The 19646-nt window shown below is 39.5% G+C and overlaps 1 protein-coding gene across 1 annotated transcript; it reads left to right on the top strand.

Moving 5' to 3' along the window:
* The first annotated feature begins 1 nt into the window (after position 1).
* si:ch211-161c3.5 (uncharacterized protein C3orf18 homolog) lies at positions 2-17589 on the top strand. The gene is made up of 5 exons (XM_036571310.1): positions 2-376; positions 11827-12282; positions 13805-13830; positions 13928-14054; positions 17176-17589. Exons 2-5 carry the CDS (start codon positions 11974-11976, stop codon positions 17254-17256), a joined length of 543 nt encoding a protein of 180 aa, XP_036427203.1. The 5' UTR covers positions 2-376; positions 11827-11973; the 3' UTR covers positions 17257-17589.
* The last annotated feature ends 2057 nt before the right edge of the window (positions 17590-19646 follow it).

Raw genomic sequence — 19646 nt, 5'->3', positions numbered from 1 at the left:
ACTAGGAGCTCTAGGTCTGTAGCATCCATGTAGCTGTCTCTGCCTGTTGAAGAACAGGACAAGAGGAAAAAGGGAATGGAAGGAAGAGCGGAGGACTACAAAGGGAGGACAGGCGTGTGAGCTGATACTGGGGTTTACTGGGGTGTATGCTGGGGGGACGAAGCGAGGGGCAGACGACTGGCTCCTCTGGGGGAAAGGCTGTTGTTAGCTGTTCACATTTATAGCAGCTGAGCTCTTTTCTCCCCTGCTGAGGAGAAGGGGAGGAGGAGGAGGAGGAGGAGGAGGGGGAAAACCCCCTCTCTTTTTTTTTTCTTTTTTCTATCCCCTGCTTCTACAGTGCTCATCCTCAGCTCCAGCTGCCATCCACTGTGATAAGGTGAGTGTCCATATCTGTAGTTCATAACAATAGATAAGGGCTGTCCAGTTATATTTTGTATAAGAAACATATTGACTGTTGCTGTACTGACTGGCCGACGCGCATGATATGACTGATAAGCGTAGGTATGAGTGCTGTTGGCTGCCTCTGCTGGTCTGGCTATCTTTGGCCTGAGCTGATCTCTGATTGGCTGAGGAGAGAGGCTTAAGCAAAGCCAGCAGCCATGACTGGCTGGCAGCTTCACATGTTCTTCATTAAGCATATAGACCACTCATGTAACACATACACAACAGAGAGAGGCCGGGCAGCGGAGTGATCTCTGACTTGGCCTTCTCTTAAGGAAAGTCACTCTTCATGATTATGTAAGCAGATAACAGCGCTCAGCAAGGATTACTCACATGAACTCAGACATTTTATTTTTATCTCGTGGGTTTGTAAGCGGTGGGGTACACAGTGTTATTTATTATTATCAGGATAAATTACATCACTATAGGTTTTTCTGAGCATATTGTGAATATTGCCAGAAGTCAAAGGGCCCATAATCCTGCATTTTTCTTGTATTTTGTTTTTTTTTACTTAAAGGGAAAACATAACTTATGTAAATGGTCAGAGTGGTCAGAATTCATCTGACCATTTTCTAAGTCTAATTTCTCTCTTTATCTGTCAGAATTAAACAGGCTGTTTTATTACTGTGCCTTTAAGACTGATATATGTAAATGTGCTTGGTTCTAATTGGCTGTACCTCAATCAAAAGCACTCAGGGCTGAAACACTCCTTAGAACTTTAATACAAATGGGTGGAGCTAAACTGTATGCTAAAATAGGCAGATGTATGCAAATGAGTTTGTTCTCATGACATCACAGAAACGGTGACTTCAAAACGGGCTGTTTTTGCAGTGAATAGCACGTATTGAAACTTGAACTGTGTTTACATTATAAAGTGGACATTATAAATTGGATTTACATAATATGGGCCCTTTAAATAACAATGATCAACTGCAAGTTTCAGAAGGAGAAGAGCATAATTAATTCTGTTTAAGTGGGTTTAGTGCAGCACAGTATGAAAAATGTTGAATAACAATAATTGTACTCACAGTATTTGATAGCTTTTTATGAATTGTAGCTTTTTTTGTCTGTTCTGACTTTAAAAAAAGGAAATTTTATGTAATCATGTTATATTTTTGCCATATCACGCACACTAAGCTTGGATGTAGTACTTTGAACAACTGCAAACCATACAGTACATGTGGTACTCGTTAAAAGAGCTTCCAAAATGTTGGCCTGATGGACCCAAATGTGGTCTCTGTGATGAGCCAAGGGCCGAAGACTAAGGCCCAGTCCCATTTCTTACTTTTCAAGGTTTAAGGTTTTATTTGTCACATACATAGTCATACATGGTACAACTAGCAGTGAGGGGCTTGGATAACTGCCCACTCACATGAAGCAATAAGGTAATTGGGGGCGGTATATGACATGAAGTGCAATCTAGGGATCAGAAACAGCAGAAAGAACAATACTGTGCAGAACAAAATATAACAAAATATACATCTATGAAATATACACATCTATGAAATATACACATCTATGAAATATACCCCTACCCCTTGTTTTCGGGTTTGTGTGGAACTCAGTTACAAGGGGTAGTGGTTGAAATCTTCCCCTACAAAATGGACCAACTGTCAAATAAAGAAGAACATTACTTCATTAACAGCTACTAGCGCTGCTCTGCAGGTGACCCAGTCAGTCTGCAGTGATAGCAGAGGAGGGTAAAGTTCAGCTCCTCACTACTGGGCTTTAGTTACATTTAGGGACTCATACTCCTTTAAAGAGAAATTTAAGGTGGAACGAGAAAATTCAAACAAGAATCTGGCTCGCTTGCTACCAAGACATCAGCATACTACTACTACACTGTAATGACATTAAACTAAGATAATACAATGGTTATCGTAATTTTTAACAGAGAAAACTCTCACATTTGTGGGTTTCTTTGGTCTGTTGTGCAGCCATCTTGCCGTTTTTTCTTTCTTCTCTCATAACACTCCATTTGGAGTGTACCTCTGAAAAACCTCCATTTGGAGATCCATGTAGTTCTAACACTTCACCCTACCCCTCTATCTCAACGACACCCTACTCCTAGGCGTGAATGCACAAAACGCAGGGGTAAGGGCTAAGTGGTAGGGGCAAGGGGTCAAATAGAATTGGGCCTATATCCGTGTGAATGCACTTTTTTCTTATTTATGCAATTTACTCATTAAGAAAGAACGATTTGTGTTCGCAGTGTCTTTCTGTTAGAGAGACGAGAAGTAGGAAATGTCAAGTATGCATTATCAGGGCATCTGCAGGTACCAACTAAAATCAACAAGCTAAAATCACACTAATTTTCGCTTGTGCTTTTATGGCCATTTCAAAGTGATATTAGCGCCAAGGTAGCGTGGTGTGTGTTCACTTTCCATGCTGGGTTTAACACTACTTACGCCAATGCTAACACATGGCCTTTTGAAGCACTTAAAGCTTGTAATAGACATTCAAGTTTCCTGTTCTACACTATGTTGCACTGTTTACATTGAATCCATCAGTAAAGCTTAAATGGATATAACTGGAGGAGACCGTTAGCCTGTTAGCTGCCAAGCTGCTCAGCTAAGTCCTAGTTAAACAAAACCTTTACTTCATATACACTTTAAATTCATATGCATGAAATTTGTAACTACAAATACACAGCGATCAGGCATAACATCATGACCACCTCCTTGTTTTTACACTCATTGTCCATTTTATCAGCTCTACTTATTATATAGGTGCACTTTGTAGTTCTACAGTTACAGACTGTAGTCCATCTGTTTCTCTGCATACTTTGTTAACCCCCTTCTACCCTGTTCTGCAGTGGTCAGGACCCCCAGGACCCTCACAGAGCAGGTGCTATTTGTGTGGTGGATCATTCTCAGCAGTGCAGTATCAGTGATTGGTGTATGTGTCTTAGTGAGATCCTGCTGGTGTGGGTTTCCTCTCTTTCAGTGATGCTCACAAAAGTAAGATGAGTGCTTATAGCATCCCTTATGGACAACCTGCTAAATAAGCCTTTATAATGGCCTACTCTGTTTGTCACTTAAACTGTGAACTAATCACTAAGCTGATTAATCAAGAATACACATTTCAGTGTTTTTTATTGATGAATCGATAAATTCTGTTCCGTTAGTTCAGTTCCTGGACTTCTTTGCTGTTGCTAACACATCTCACTTTAGCAAAAGGAGCAAAAGTTCTAATAAACTTTAATTCCTATACTGATAATTCTATAAGTTACTCAGTAAGTGAATAGTTGGTTACTTTTACTTCATATTGGGTCATTATTTCAGTGCAGTAACTGCACTTTTGCTGGAGCATGAGGCTACCCTAAACACCTCTGATATTCATAAATCAAGTATCACTGTTGAAGTAGATGGAATCAGGAAAGTTCACTGAGAATCTAAGGGCTTGACTTGGCAGCATTGAAGTGTGAAACTCCTTTAACAACAGTGACGGATGAAGCTTGGAGTGCTGCCTGTGTCCTCATCATTGAGGTCACTTCAGCTAACGCCTGTCCAGCTGAACTATTTTCACCCAGTGAACTGGCCAGGGTTAAGTCCTAATGTTAAAGGGGAATTCCACCCATTTTTCAAAATGTCTCCCAAATTAATTCACTAATATGTAAACAAAGTCATTCAGAGGGGTTTGATATAAAATGGTTTAAAACCTACACAGATGTCATTTACAGTGGCGATGATAGGAACCGGGGGTCACAATGTCTACAACGCAAATATAGCCATTTTATTTACTATCTAGAACCAACAGTGAAGCTACATTTTGCCTTACAACACCCTACTTGGGCCTAAAATTGGTTTAAAAAATACATTTAAGGCTAAAATCACTAAACAATATCTCATACATCAGGCAGTGAATTCATAACCATTTCAATTTACAACTTTCTGTGAGGGAGGTTTTAGAGGCATTGAACTCTTCAGACGTCTGGTTCCTATCACCACCACTGTGAACAATTCTGACTCGTGAATTTCTCTAGAACGGCGTCCTTCACTTCAAACTACTTCAAATGACTCTGTTTACATCTGTATAATTTAATACCGCAGAATTTTTGAAAAATCAGTGGAATTCCCCTTTAATTGCTAATATGGATGCCTGGTGCTCACATAAAGGCCCTAAGAGTTAAAGGGGTTAATTATGTACAATTTCCTTTCATTTTATTGTGTACAACATAAACTGCTGAGTGCTGACAGTTACCATCAACACAACACTGTTTAACGGAAGAGAGAGAGAGTGAGAGAGAGTGAGAGAGAAAAAGAGATAAGAGCAAAGGAAAAATGTGTATCTGAGAGAGAAGCAGGCACAAAGGCTAGGTGCATGCAGCTCTGTGTTGTCTTGCGAAACGCTCCTTCCCTTCGTGGGCTTGTTTCTGCGTACTGTTGTTCCTAGGTACAGTATCGCGCTGCGCTGCCACTCTCTCTCTCTCTCGCCCCACCACACACTCATACCCACATCCTGCCACAACACCCACTGCTGCCCAGCTGCCTCAGGGAGGGGACAAAATTAAATTAACGGTACAGAGAGATGCGCATACATACAATGGTGAAGCATCACTATTAGAGCTAGGCCTTCAAATTGAGCCATACATGTTAAAATCAGGTTAAAAACAAGCAACCTCTACAAAAATGCTAATTGCACCTCTATGGGACTTCTCATAGTGTGTTAGCACTAAGCTAATGCTGATATACATTAACACGTTATTGCTGTTCTAGATAAACATGGACATTTGAAGCTTATAAGACATTCTATGTGGTTTATTTGAAGCTTGTAACAGACATTTACAGGTGTTTTACCTTGCAGCAGTTTTACAGGCACTCTTTCAGTAGAGTCACCACTGTTTTCCAGTTCTAACAACCGACTGAAACGTGGTTAGACTACAGTTTATATTCACAATCAGTGATATATCTAGAACTTCCAGAAGGCCTAGAGTGACATTTTTTGTCTAAACAATTGGTCCCACGCAGTGTAAATCAAAATGTGATTTGTTGATTCCTCTGTTAGCTCCTAATTATGCTGGTAGTTAATGCAATGTGTAAAGTCTTCATTAAAGCTCCTGAAGTCCTAACCAATCAGAGAGCTTGCTTGGATGTATCTACCTAGATACCGTGAGTGAAAAATCCTGATTAGGTACATTTTCTGTCTGCATTTTAAGATTTTAACTGTTTTATTTCCAACCAAAACATAAAAACAAAAGCACTACAATAATTTCAGAAGTTGCCAGAAATCACAAAGCCATCTCCACTGCATGCACACCCAGCACAGAACAGCTGGTTCACCAAATAACACATTTCCACATTTGTGTCCTTCATGCATTCACCATCCATGATCCACTCACCGGCACCTTTATGAAGTCCTGAATATAGGAGTTCATGCTGGACCTCAACCACACTTTGTCAATTTTCCTGTTCAGACACTTTGATTAATCAGTTAATTATCAGATTTAATAATTGTATTAGAGCTGAGAAATCTGTGCTAGACTCCAGAAGTACCGTTTATGACCCCTGACATACACTCTCAGAAAATAAGGTGCTGAACTTTCACTAGGGCAGCACCCTTCTTGTCCCTGGGGTGGGACCCTCAAGGGTACATCTCAGTACCTTTAGTCAGGGAACATAACTGTACCATAATCCATTGAAATGATATTTTCTAAGTTGTATTGTCTCCACACACCCCGTCTCGTCTCCAGGCTTTTTATTTTATTGTTCTGTTTTAAAACATTCGGTTATGAAAAGGTACAAATACAAAATTTTCACCTGGAGAAACTTATTTAAGGTTCATAATTGGACCTTAAAACCACTGTTGTACCTTTGAGAGAACATTTACAGTGTTTGTACCTTGATGAACAAAAAATGTACCTGCACAGAACCTTTATTTCTAACAGTGTACACTACTGTTCAAAAGTTTGGAATCACTTTTATTAATATTTTTTCATTATTTTATATGCAATATCAACATTTAAATTATTAAGGTTGGATTATGCAGAATTTTTTGGAATATTCCCCTTTAAATCAGTGAACTTTCTTAAGTTTCTAAACTTAAACTTGCATAACCCCAAACTGATCAGGCGCCTAAAGTCAATTCTAACCATTATTCTGGCCAGAATTCTTAATGTAATTAAGTAAGATACTGAGCCTACACTATGACACAGTATTTTGTATTATGTATAAAAGTGTCCAGACAGCCCTTCTAATAACTATTCAGCTACTTTAAAGTTCACCCATTGCTTAAACAGACGCTCAACTGCACTCGCAGCTTGTAAAATCTCAGTAGAAAATCATTGCTATTTAGCAGCCCCACACAAGCTAAGGTCAAAGGCCACCATGCCCAATGCCAAGCGTCAGCTAGAGGGGTATAAAGGGTATAAAGAGGTGTAAAGTCCCCCAGCATTGGACTGTGGATCAGTGGAACTGTGTTCTCTGGAGTGATGGAGCTCCATCCAATACCTTTGGGATGAGCTGTAGTGATCCAGAACTAACTGTCCATCATCAGTACCTGACTTCACTAATGCTCTTGTGGCTGAACACAACCATATCCTCACAGCAATGTTCCAACATATAGTGTAAAGCCTTCCCAGAGGAGTAGAGGCTGTTACTGCAGTAAAGGGGGACAAACTCCTTATTTGTACCCTTTATTTCAGAAGAAACGCTGGATGAGCAGGTGTCTACAAACTTTTGGACATATAGTGATGTTTATAAACAGTAAAACTACTGTCTTCATTCCTAGTAACCCTTTACAACACATCAGATTACATCAAAACATTTTCAAGGTTTAGCCAAGATTCATGCTTTTGCTGTAAACAGGCTACACATCGCAGTGTGGAAAATAAAACCAAGCTGCTTTGAAGAGAGAGAGAGCGCAGGGTGGAATTCAGCAGAAGATGTGAATGAAAAGCAGGAGACAGCCTGCGGTTAGAGAGATTCTGACTTTCATTCACACCAAACCCAGGCTTCTGTCTCCAGCATCTTCACTTCTCTATTTTAAGCCTCAAACCTCTTTCCTGCCCCAGCATCCAACCCCCGCGCTCACGCACACATCCTAACGGCTGTGATGTGGAAGGAAGCTCAGGTCCCGTCTGCACTATCGCACTGAACATCCATGTCCACAGAATGTCTTTAGTAATGTCCACACACACGCGCACACACACACACACACACACACACACACACACACACACACACACACACACTCACACTGGCTGTGTCTGTGAGGAGTGGATATGCTGACTGAGATTTACATTACATTCATATTTACAGTAGAGTGTACAAGTCAGAGGCTGCCCTTCATTTATTTAAAGTCTAGTCTAAATTCACCAAGTTGTTCATTTTTCAGTGTCAGAAAAAAAGCAGAAAATTATACAGAAGCCAAGTTAAAATATTTTTTGATTTTTTATTTATAATTAAGTTGGCTTGAAAAAGCCAATTTACTTTTCTTCGTAATCTTCTTCTTATTATTCTACACTCAAAATATAAAATGTTTCTTGTCCCACAGTTTTCGAGTTAGAACCATGAAACAGGATCATAGGTCCTATACCCGGCAGAGCGTGCTTGTGCTTTTCTAAGCGATCCGACGTACGGTTTTAGTAAAATTATCGTTCAAGGACGATATTTTTTCCCATAGGAAATGAATGGGTGGAATATTCGGGGCATTCAAATGAACTGCCACACGTGATGTCACAGTGGACATCTCTCACACACACACTCACACACAGTACACACAGACTCACACGCTCACAGCCTAATGCACAGTAATAACAGCAGAGATAATGAATTTAAGGTGGAACTGCTTTTAAGGTAGCACTGAACTTAAGGTGGAACTGAATTTAAGGTGGAACTGCATTTAAGTTTGCACTAAATTTAAGGTGGCACAGAATTTAAGGTGGAACTCCATTAAAGGTAGCACTAAAATTAAGGTGGCACTGAATTTAGGGTGGAACTATATTTAAGGTGGTACTGAATTTAAAGTGGAACTGCAATTAACCAAGCACTAAATTTAAGTGGCACAGAATTTAAGGTGGAACTTCCTATAAGGATGGAATTTAAGGTGGAACACCATCTAAGGTAGCACTAAAATTAAGGTGGCACTGAATTTAAGGTGGGACTACATTTATGGTTGCACAGAATTTAAGGTGGAGCTCCATTTAAGGTAGCACTAAAATTAAGGTGGCACAGAATTTAAGGTGGAACTACATTTAAGGTGGCACTGAATTTAAGGTGGATCTACATTTAAGGTGGCACTGAATTTAAGGTGGAACTTCATTTACGATGGCACCTAGCAATGCATTACCATCCACCTTGGATGCTGCAGCATCTGCTTAGCAACACTTTAGCAACATTTTAACAATCGTCAACAGTCTTCCACCATTTTACGTTTTAACGCAATTAGCTGGCTTTTTCAAGCCAACTTAAAGTTCGTTCACGAACTTTCCCTTTCTATTTGTTTATATTGTTAATTTTTGTGAACAGAGTTTATGTGAAGGATAGAGTTTATATTTTTTGTCTTATATTTATTATCTTTAGTGTTATATATACTGTCTATATAGTAACAATTAACAAACTGTAACCTAGTTAAGTAATTATTAAGGTTAATTACTTGATTGTTAATTCTCTTCTTGTTACTGCTGTTCTTGAGTGCCTGGCTATCCCTTTGCTGCTGTAGCACTGTGAATTTCCCCGTTGTGGGACTAATAAAGGATTATATTATCATATCTTATCTTAACAGCTAAATATAACGTCAAAATGGTCAGTATTTATTGTGTCCACTCACTGCCTTTATAACAGCTTCCATTTGTTTCAGGAGACTCACTTTCAGTTTCTCAAAGAAATCTGCAGGCATATTTTCACACCTCCTAAGTTTCGTTTTAGAGGTTGGTTGCATTCAGTGATGCTAAGGTCTGGACTCTGGGGTGGACAGTCCGTTGTTCTGAGAACGCCAGCAGCTTCTTTGTTTGATTTCTTCTTTTTTGTCTATTCTCTTTTCTCAGTAAGGGCCTGGTCGCTGAGTCGTCTTCTCACAGTTGAAAGACCGACAGAAACACCTGGGGAGTGTTTTCAGATCAGAAGCAGCTTGATTTTCTCCTCTCTCTCAAAGATGAAAGCTTTAAGTGCTGTTTATCTGATGGAGACAGTTTTGGTGGTGTTGCAGGTGGTTGTTAGGAGTCTCATTTTTTATCTCTGTAGCTTTTAATTCTTTTTTGAACTGCAGTTTTGGAAACTCCTGTTTTTTTTTCACATTTATCCTTTGACTTTCTTCTTCTTTATGTAAGTTAATCATCTTGATAAAAAGCAAGAGCAACAAAAATGTTTCAAAAGATTACATAAAGCAGTGATCTTCAGTCCTGCCTCTTGAGATCTACCTTCCTGCAGAGTCTAGCTTCAACCCTCAGGCCATCCACATAATGAGTGATCTGATTGATTTTCTGGACGAGGTGTACACTGTTAGAAATAAAGGCTCTGTGCAGGTACATTTTTCGTTCATCAAGGTGCAAACAATGTAAATGTTCCCTCAAAGGGACAGCAGTGGTGTTGAGGTCCAGTTGTGAACCTTAAATAAGTTTCTCCAGGTGAAAAGTACATATTTGTATTTTTTCATAAGCTAATGTTTAAATCAGAACAGTAAAATAAAAAGCCTGGAGACGAGACGGGGTGTGTGGCGACAATACAACTCAGAAAATATAATTTCAGAGGATTATGGTACAGTTATGTTCCCTGACTAAAGGTACTGAGATGTACCCTTGAGGGTCCCACCCCAGTGATAAGAGGGGTTCCGCCCCAGTGACAGTTTACTACCTTTATTTCTGAGAGTGTATGAGGTTTGGGATGAAGGCGAAGCCTGCAGGAAAGTAGCTAGAGTGCATAATCTAACAAGAGGTAAAATGTAACGCAGATTTCTTTAACGTACTTAAACAGGCTTTCAGCATCTAGAACATGCTTTTAGTCATCTTCTTGTATTACCATAGCAACGTGATCGAATTCATGCAGCAATTAGACAGATATTTCTCTAAACTCACTATGATATTTTTGTACCATTACAACATTACATTACTGTTTATACCAGTTCATGTTTCCAGTGCTTTTCGATTACTGATCTCTGTTTATAATTTACAAATTTCACACCTTCGCTAGTTTAATCACTCTCTTGGTGTGTGTACTGCAACACCACTTTAAAGGGCTCATATCCCACAGTTTTCTTGTATGTTGCTCCTTTATTGAGATCCACTGATGACGTTTGTGTGGCTTTATGTGACCGTAAAGTCATAATTTTTTTTACAAAAATATTTTCCAACATCTTTTTATCCCTTAGAATGAAAAAGGCTGTTTTTGTTACTGTGACGTAAATACAAAGGAGCTGATTTGTTGCCCTGTATTGTGCATCTTTCACAAACACATGTTGAAACACTATAACTTCAGCATGAGTGGAGGAGGATTAACTGCTGCTGGCTGACTAGACAGATGTATGAAATCATGAAAATCATGCCTTTTTGCAGGGCTTTTCTTTCTATATACAGACTGTATGGACTGGGAAGTTGAATGGCTCACTTTGAAATTGAAACTTTAGCGATGTTTACATACAATTTTTAACTCTATTACTTTATAAGCAGCCCACCAGCTGTGACAACTAGCTAGGCTTAAGTACAGCCTAAACATGGCAGGGTTAGATTTAACACAATGTTACAACAGAGACCTGCAAAGTAAACTGTGAGACTAGTCAGTTCCTGTTTGTTACCTTTTTAGTCACGGATGCATCAAACATACTACAGATTTCCTGTTTTTTTCAGATGTCATGTTGTCAAAACATATTTCAATTATATCTGATATTTGAAGTAAAGTACTAGAACTACATTTATCACTGTTTGACCTGGCCTCTTTTCACTAATCAGACTGATTTTGATGCAGATACCTGCATGTATTTAGGTTGGATAGCTTATTTGGCTCAACAATCATTCAATTTAATCTTTTTTTAACAATTATTGCAAAGCAGTCTGTTACTATTAACCCCGCTTACGAGCTTAAGTGTAATTTCTTGCGCTCATACCTTATTTGGCTGAACTGTTCCCTGGTTGGTGCTTGAAACAGAGTTGATGGTTTAATTTGCTGCTTGTATAAAACATTATAATCTTGTTCAAATTGTTCAAATTATTCAACCAAAAACCAAAATGTACTGTGCCTTGCTCTCCTGTAGACCCTAGATTTCCCTATCTAGCACCTTGTTGCAGGGTAGAGACATGCTGCATGTCAGCTGCTGTTCTGCGAAGTATGACAGGCAGTGTTTAGTCATATTTGCATTAAAATTGTCTAGCACACTACAGACCTCCTTGATTTGAGATGCAGAGCAGATTGTGAGTGCAGATATAACCTGGCGGACTCGTACGATCTTTTGCAGGATTTGATGAAAGACATGCCCAACAAGCCTGCTATCTCTGACAAAGCCCATGGCTGAGGAGTGACCCAAAGACGGCCGACATACACTGTGTTCAGCGGCCAAACAATCCCATCTACCAACACACCACCACTGTTCCAATCCACAGCCATGTCTTTGACTACCCTCAAACCTGATTTCTTCACACCAGCCTCGGTCCCCGCCTCGGTATCGTTCCCTAGCCGCCTGCCCACTCCACCAGCCAGCACCTCCAGCCCGCTCATCATCAGCACTGCGGAGAGCAGGACAGAACAGGACAATGTCACATCCAGAGGCACCTTCCATCCTGCCACGGTGACAGCCAACGAGACCAGCTTCAACTCCACGCAGCTCCCCATGGCGTCGGTGGAGGGCACAGGGATGAGTATGGTCCTGCTGCCTTTCGGCATCATCACCGTCATTGGGTTGGCTGTTGTTGTGGTGAGCATGCTGTCCTTATAGATAGATGAGTTTTGCAGAATTTGAGATTTGGCTGCTGTTATTCCTGCTCTGCATGTATGGATTCAACTCAGTTGAAACAGCCAAAACTTCAGAACAAGTTAGATATTTGACACTATAAAGGAGAATTCCATCATTTTTTCAAAATTTATAAAAAAAAAATGTAAAACCTTTTAAAGAAAGTCATTTAGAGTGGTTTGATGTGAAACGGTGTATTGTAAATAAACTTAAGACTTAGATTTCTTTCCAGTGGTGGTGATAGGAACCAGGGGTCACAATGTCTACAACACTACATTTTATTTAATATCCAAAACTACCAGTGAACCTACATGTGTCTGTGCTTTTGTATGTAATGTTGATGACAAAATTGTGGTCAATCTGAAAAGGTATGTTTTTTAGTAGTATTTGGGTGTTTGGCCCTGCTTGTACCTTTCCACCATGAGTGATCTTTAAAAACAAGTTTTAGGCCAAAACCTCAGCAAACCTTTTGTAAAATGATTTTTAGGCATCAGGTATTATATTCCTGATCTGTTCATGTTTTACCTCTCTATGAGGGCGCTTTTAGAGCAGGGGAGCTCAAGCTGGGGAGGCCAAACTACAATGTTTGTGGTGGGCTGAGGGCCAAAAAACCAAAACAGAACAATATACAAATAAAAAGGGCAGGTAGGTTTTAACGTGAGTTTTTGAAAACATTATATTTTGTTCAGTATACACTTCTGAATACTGAATGTTTTAATGGGAAATAAGAATTTACTAAGTTAGTGTTTGTTCTATGATTGGGTGAGGACGTAGGGTTAGGTTAACTTCAGGGGTCAACTTTGGCCCAAGGGCCACACTTTGGGCAGCCCTGTTTTAGAGGAATTTAATTCCTAGAATGAAACAGTTCATATTAAACCACTCCGAATGACTTTGTTTACATCTTAACTATTTATTTATGCAGAAATGTTGAGAAATCTGTGCAATTCCCCTTTAACACCCTTGTCAGGCATCTTCTCAAGTACAATTCAAGCTGTACCATGAGACATAATCAAACAATCGATCTATCAACCTATAGTACAACAATCAACAACTTTAGTGACGCCTTATTGTGCTTTAAAGTGATTTTTTGTCAATAAAAATCTATGTAATCAGTTTTCCCACTTAAACCAAATTAGTGTTTGAAGTTTGCTTCTTTAGTTTTGTGCTGAAGCTACAAGGATAATGTAGCTAACAAGTGATGGACGCATATCCTTATTGATCAGTACTGTGCAAACTGTATGTGAGTTATCTCAAATAGACTAGCTTAGATGATTTCAGGCATTTTATGACACACTGTTTCCTATAAAAATGGACAAAACTGACGTTACCTTACTAAAAACAGGTGAATGTTGAAGCTGTAATTTTGTCTGTCCTTTTGTCCTCTTTAAACATTTGAGATGAGCAGAAAATTGTGCAAATTTGATTGTACTGATATTGATATACTGAACATATGATGCATCCTTCTCACCATTCTTTCTACTCTCAGCTGCTGTACATAAGGAAAAAGAAAAGGTGAGAAAGCATGGCTGCATCTGGCTCTATCAGTATTTCTGATTCTTTGCATTATAAGACAGTGATATTATAATGAAGCTGAGTTTTCTCTGTGCAGGCTGGAGAAGCTCAGGCACCAGCTCATGCCCATGTATAACTTTGACCCGGCCGAGGAGCAGGACGACCTGGAGCAGGAGCTTCTAGACCACGGCCGAGACGGCAGCCCAGCAGGGCCGAACTCCAAAGTAAGCACAGCAGGATCACAATACCAGCTTTTTCGAAGCATTGAAACTCACACTAGCATGATACCAATCAAAGTTTAACACAGAGGTGAATGACTATAGCTTTGCAGGTCGTCACTGAGTGTGTTTACATGCACTCAATAATCTGATCATAATCGGATTTCTGCAGTTATCTGATTATTTAAACGGTCATGTAAACAGCACACTGATTTTTTAGATCGGAGTAAGGTCTAGAAATCTGATTAAGAAATCTGATAAAGGTGAGCTGGATTTTAGCTCAGTAATCAGATTTCTCAGTGCATCTAAACTCCTACTCTGATTTCTTTCGGATTTCTCAGTCTGTGTGCAAAAGAGGTGGCAGTACCAGAAATAAGCAAACAGTACTGCTGTGAGATGCAGCAAAACACTTTTGGAGCAATGCTGAAACCAAATACTTGCTTGATGAAATTAAATATTTAAATTTTCTACATCTTCTGGATGATGTATGTTCATATTTTCAGGTAAAGTGGTGCAATGATTTAAAAAAAGTATCAGCATGAAGTCTGAGTTTTATGTTACATTTACGCCACATCTTATTCTGTGAGTTTATTGGCCAGTTGCAAGGCCGGAGCCCAATTACTGCCTGACTCATGTAGACCCGGAGTTTCCCCATTATCTGATTACTCAAGTGCATGTAAATCGGTTGATCAGATTACTGACAAAATCTGATTATCTGCAGGTATCAGATTATTAAGTGCATGTAAACACACACAGTGTTGGAACAAAACCTTGTATCTCTAGAATGGTAACTTTTCAGGAGGCGGAAAAATTAATTTAGCCTCAGGAGTGGGATATTCCCATTGCTCCATGAATGAAAAAAATGGAATTACAAAGTTTTGATCAAACAGTGATGATAAACACCGATGAGCCAAAACATTATGAAAACCTGCCTGATACGCTTTTGGTCCTCTGCGTGCCACTTAAACAGCTCCAACTCACCAAGGCGCGGACTCAGACATCTGAAGGTGGTCTGTGGTATCTGGCACCAAGACGTTCTCAGCAGACCTTTTATGTTCCGTAAGTGGTGAGGTGAAGATCTGACTATGCTAGGCTCGAGATCTGGGGACTTTGGAGGCCGAGGCTACACCTTGAATTCTTTCAACAATTCCCCAATGATGTGTGCAGTGTGGCAGGGAGCATTATCCTTCTGAAATAGGCCACTGCCATCCAGGAATACTACTGCTATGAAAAGGTACCTAGTCCACAGTGATGTTTAGGTAGGTGGCACGCATCAAACTGACGGCCACACACTCCCTCCACCAGCTTGTGTGCTTCCCAGAGTGCATCCTGTTGCCATCACTTCTCCAGGTAAACGGCGCATACATACCCAGCCGTCCACGTGATGTAAAAGAAAACCGGATTTATTTGACCAGGTGACCTTCTTCCATTGTTCCAAGGTCCAGTTCTGATGTGCATGTGTCCACTGTAGGTGCTTTTTAACGGTCGACAGGGGTCAGCATGGGCAGTCTGACCTCTGCGGCTACAGGGTGCGAGAAACTATGTGTTGTGACACATTCCTTTTGAAATCATCATTAAAAATGTCTGTGACTTGTGCCACAGTAGCCCTTCTGCAGGTTCAGAGCAGACGGCATAGCCTTTCTTGCTCTCGCACATTGATGAGCTTTGGCCACCAAACACCCTGTTAGTGTTTCGTGGTTTGTTGTTCACTGGACCACTGTTAATAGATACTCACCACTGCTGACCCACAAGCCTTATGTTTTGCTTTGACACAGTGGTCTGGCCATAACAATTTGGTCCTTGTCAAAGTCGCTCAGCTCTTCATGCTTGTCCATTTCTCCTGCATCCAACACGTCGACTACGAGAACCGACTGTTCACTTGTTGTCTAATAAATATCTTGAGATCCGTCGTTGTTATAAGTTAATCAAAGTTATTCTCTTCATCTGTGAGAGGTCATAATATTATGGCTCATTGGTGTATTTACATATAAAATATCTTTGCATTTATATGATACAAATATATTTGTATTTGTGGACATACTTTTGTTTACTTTTCAAAAAACGTGAAAAAAGAAACATTTTTAAAACTTAATTTGTCCATTTTTGTTTCTTTTAAGTTTTGACACAAGGCCATATGGTTTGTTGCTTGTGGTAAAGTATCTGTCATTATTTTTGTGTATTCACTATCCTTATTCCTTATCTATACATCAATAGATCCTGTATTTCTGTATTTATATCTGACACATCAGAAACAAACATAACACAACATAATAACAAGCAACCGTCACTTCAAACCATCATTTTCCCTTTTCTCCTTTAATCCCATATGGAAAACAATTATTTGGACACATATTTGAAATACATTTGAAATACATTGCAGTCCATGACAAAATAAATTTCGAACGTAAAATATATTGCCATATTACCAAAAAAAAATGTTTAATGCATTTATTTTAAAATGTATGTAGAAACATTACACATAGAAATGTACTATAGAAAAATAAATGTATGTAAATGTATTTAAAAATATACGAAAAATAGCCAAAATATTTGTCCAATGCACTTTACTGCTTGGATACCTTTTGAAATGAATTTATATTATAATATCTTAATTTTAAATATTAGCAATTGAACCTTTAACATGGCAAAAGCAAGTGCTGTAGGTACTGACATGCAGATACTGAAAATGCAGTTATGATTCGATATCTTGTTTATTTGAAATACATTTTATGTAAATGCTGTCTTACCACACACATACAATGGTGAATGCAAAGTACAATGCAAAACACAGAAGTCAGTACCGTTCATTCAGTTCATGTATATTTAGTTATATCCATAACCTTTGTTAAAACTGCTTACAATTGAAAAAATATAATAACAAATACAAATAAATGCATTTAAAAGTATATTTAACAAATATATCTGAGTACACTTCAAAAATGTACTTGATAAATATATTTAGAATATATATTTTTCCATATGGGACACATGCACATTACTTACTGAGCATCTCATTCTCCATCTCACTCCAAAGGCTGATCAACCCCTTTTATACTCTAAACTGTAGATCATCATTTTATTTCTTCGCCTGTGTTCCACAGTTTACCCTCCTCTCTCTCTTTCTCAGACTCTGACGACGAGTCAAGGCACCACGCAAAGGCCTAGTCGACTGGTCTTCACGGATGTCGCCGATGCCATAAATGCATGACAGCAGTCCTGCAGCACAAAGGAGGACTCGGGGAAACATATCCAGCACTGGACTGGAGACTGCCAGCGTCAAGAAGACTCACGTTTGAGTAAAAGCTGAGACACACCATTGCCATGCTAAAAACTGGGATATTTGTTAAGCTTGTAGGCACAAAAATAAGAACAAAGGCTTCTTGTCTCCTTGGGACGGTTAGGCCGCGTTCACTTTAGAGAAGGGAACGTCTGTAAGTTATCAGAAAGCCTGTTTAATGTGGATTTCATTTCAACATGTTCATGCTGCTTTAGTCACTATATGCACAATGACATGGACAAAGACTTAAATAGTCATCAGTTTCTTATATATATATATATACATACATATATATGAATGAACTTCACTGGTTGTCATATATCATTTTCATTCCTGGTTTCCTAATTGCATGCATCTTTGTGAGAAGTGGTTGGTTTGTGTTGGAAGGCTAGACAGAAGCTCCGTTTAGAGCCTTTTTTGTGATTCTTCACCTTGTTTCTTCTTCTTTTGGTGTTACGTAGATCCCTTTCATAGATGTTCTGTGAACATTCACTGAGGAACGCTTCTACTGGACACTTTTTCTGATCATTAAGTTGTCTTTTCAGCACACCTAGGGACGTATGCCTTTTTCAAGGGGGCAAGAATGCAGTAAAATTTGCTGTGGATTTGAGCGCTACAGCTACTAGAATACTTCAAATATTATTGCTAGCAATGCTAGCAATGTCAGTAAGCTAATGCTGCAACAAAGATTAAGAGCAGATGCTTTTAATTTGAGCTGCGTTTGGAATCAATCAAAGTCAAGAACCCTTTAAGAGATTGTTTTCTTTTGAAAGAATGCACTCATTTGGACATCTTTTCTAACATTTTTATTTATGGCATTTATGGTGCATCAGAGGATGAGCTTCTTTTATACGAAAGACCAGAGAAGAGACAAAAGACACTGAGAGCCAATGCAGCCAAGCCTTCCTAAATCAAAGACCTCAGTGAGATCTGAAGGGTTCTATGGAACTCAGCTTCCTCAAAAAGCTTCTGCGCTCACTGAGAAACTGCGTCAGATCAACTGGAGCGAGAGCTAGCAAGAATTTCACAGTAACTTCAAAAGCAGGTTCACGTCCACGCTCTGGTGAACGGACGCCGAGGGGCAGTCAAAGAGCCGGCGCTGTGTGGGAAGACTGGACTTCCATCACAGTTTATCAAGCAATGCCATAGCGACAGACTACCATTACGACCCCTTTGGAGCGGGATTCTGTTCAAAGGAAGGCTTTGGGCCAGGGGTCAGGGGGGATTACAGTCCAAAGACCTTGGAGGACTGTGGGACGTGGAAATGGAGACTGCTGAAAGGGAAATATGAGGCATTCTCTATCTGCTTCTGATATATCCTTCTCCACTGTGTGCTTCCAGCTCCTACTATTCCAAAGCGTGTGTGCTGTGTCTACTTACTCCCCTGCACAATCAGTGATGTGTGCACTGGCCGGTATACATTCAGAGGCACCCCAGGACTGTTCAGGCACTGAACTTAGAAACATGGATCAAAATGGATCTGTTACCAGGAATTTATAATGAGGGAATAGAAGAAAATAAGTTCACTTCATGTTTGTGAATGTTTTATCCCCCTCCACCCTCTCCAAACTGGCAACAGAGAGATTAGGCAGTGTTTTTTAAGTGTATGAACACGAGAAATAATAAAAGCAAAAATATGTGGACTGTTCATGGACTTTTGTTGCATTTATTACTGAAAAATTTGTCACACTTCATTTTTAGAGTCCCCTATAATTATCTACAGTTAAGCTTTAATTGTTAACAGACAGTGGGGAACCCTCAAGGCCTTCTAGACCTTCAGAGAGCGGTCAAGGTTTATTTATAAAGCACTTTTTACAAGAGGCATCGTAACAAAGCAGCTTTACAGAAAAATCCAGGGTCCAAGCCCCCATGAGCAAGCCATTGGCGGCAGTAGTAAGGAAAAACTCCCTAAGAGCAAGAGGAAGAAACCTTGAGGGGAACCAAGACAACGGTCAAGTGAGCTCTCCCACTGGTGAGGACTTGAACCGGAGCTGAACTGAAGGCCTAACATGTCATAGTGACCACTAACATAATCATGAACTGACAGTGGAAAAATGCCACTCCAGGCCTTCTGAAAGTTCTAGACACATTACTGACTGTGAATATGGGCCATAGTCTAACCAGGTTTCAGTTAGATGCTAGAACTGGAACTTTTTTTCTGAAAAAAGTAAAATATATGTTAATAAGCAAGACTAGGCAAATTTATTTATATAGCACCTTTCATACTCTGGTCATTCAAAGTGCTTTACAAAAGAGAAAATACAAATTCAAATTCAAATTTAACAAGATGTAGGAGAATAGAAATTAAAAACGTAATTAAA

The sequence above is a fragment of the Colossoma macropomum genome, unplaced genomic scaffold, assembly GCF_904425465.1.
Source record: "Colossoma macropomum unplaced genomic scaffold, Colossoma_macropomum, whole genome shotgun sequence".
Classification (NCBI taxonomy): Eukaryota; Metazoa; Chordata; class Actinopteri; order Characiformes; family Serrasalmidae; genus Colossoma; species Colossoma macropomum.
This window is presented reverse-complemented; position numbering and strand designations above follow the sequence as displayed.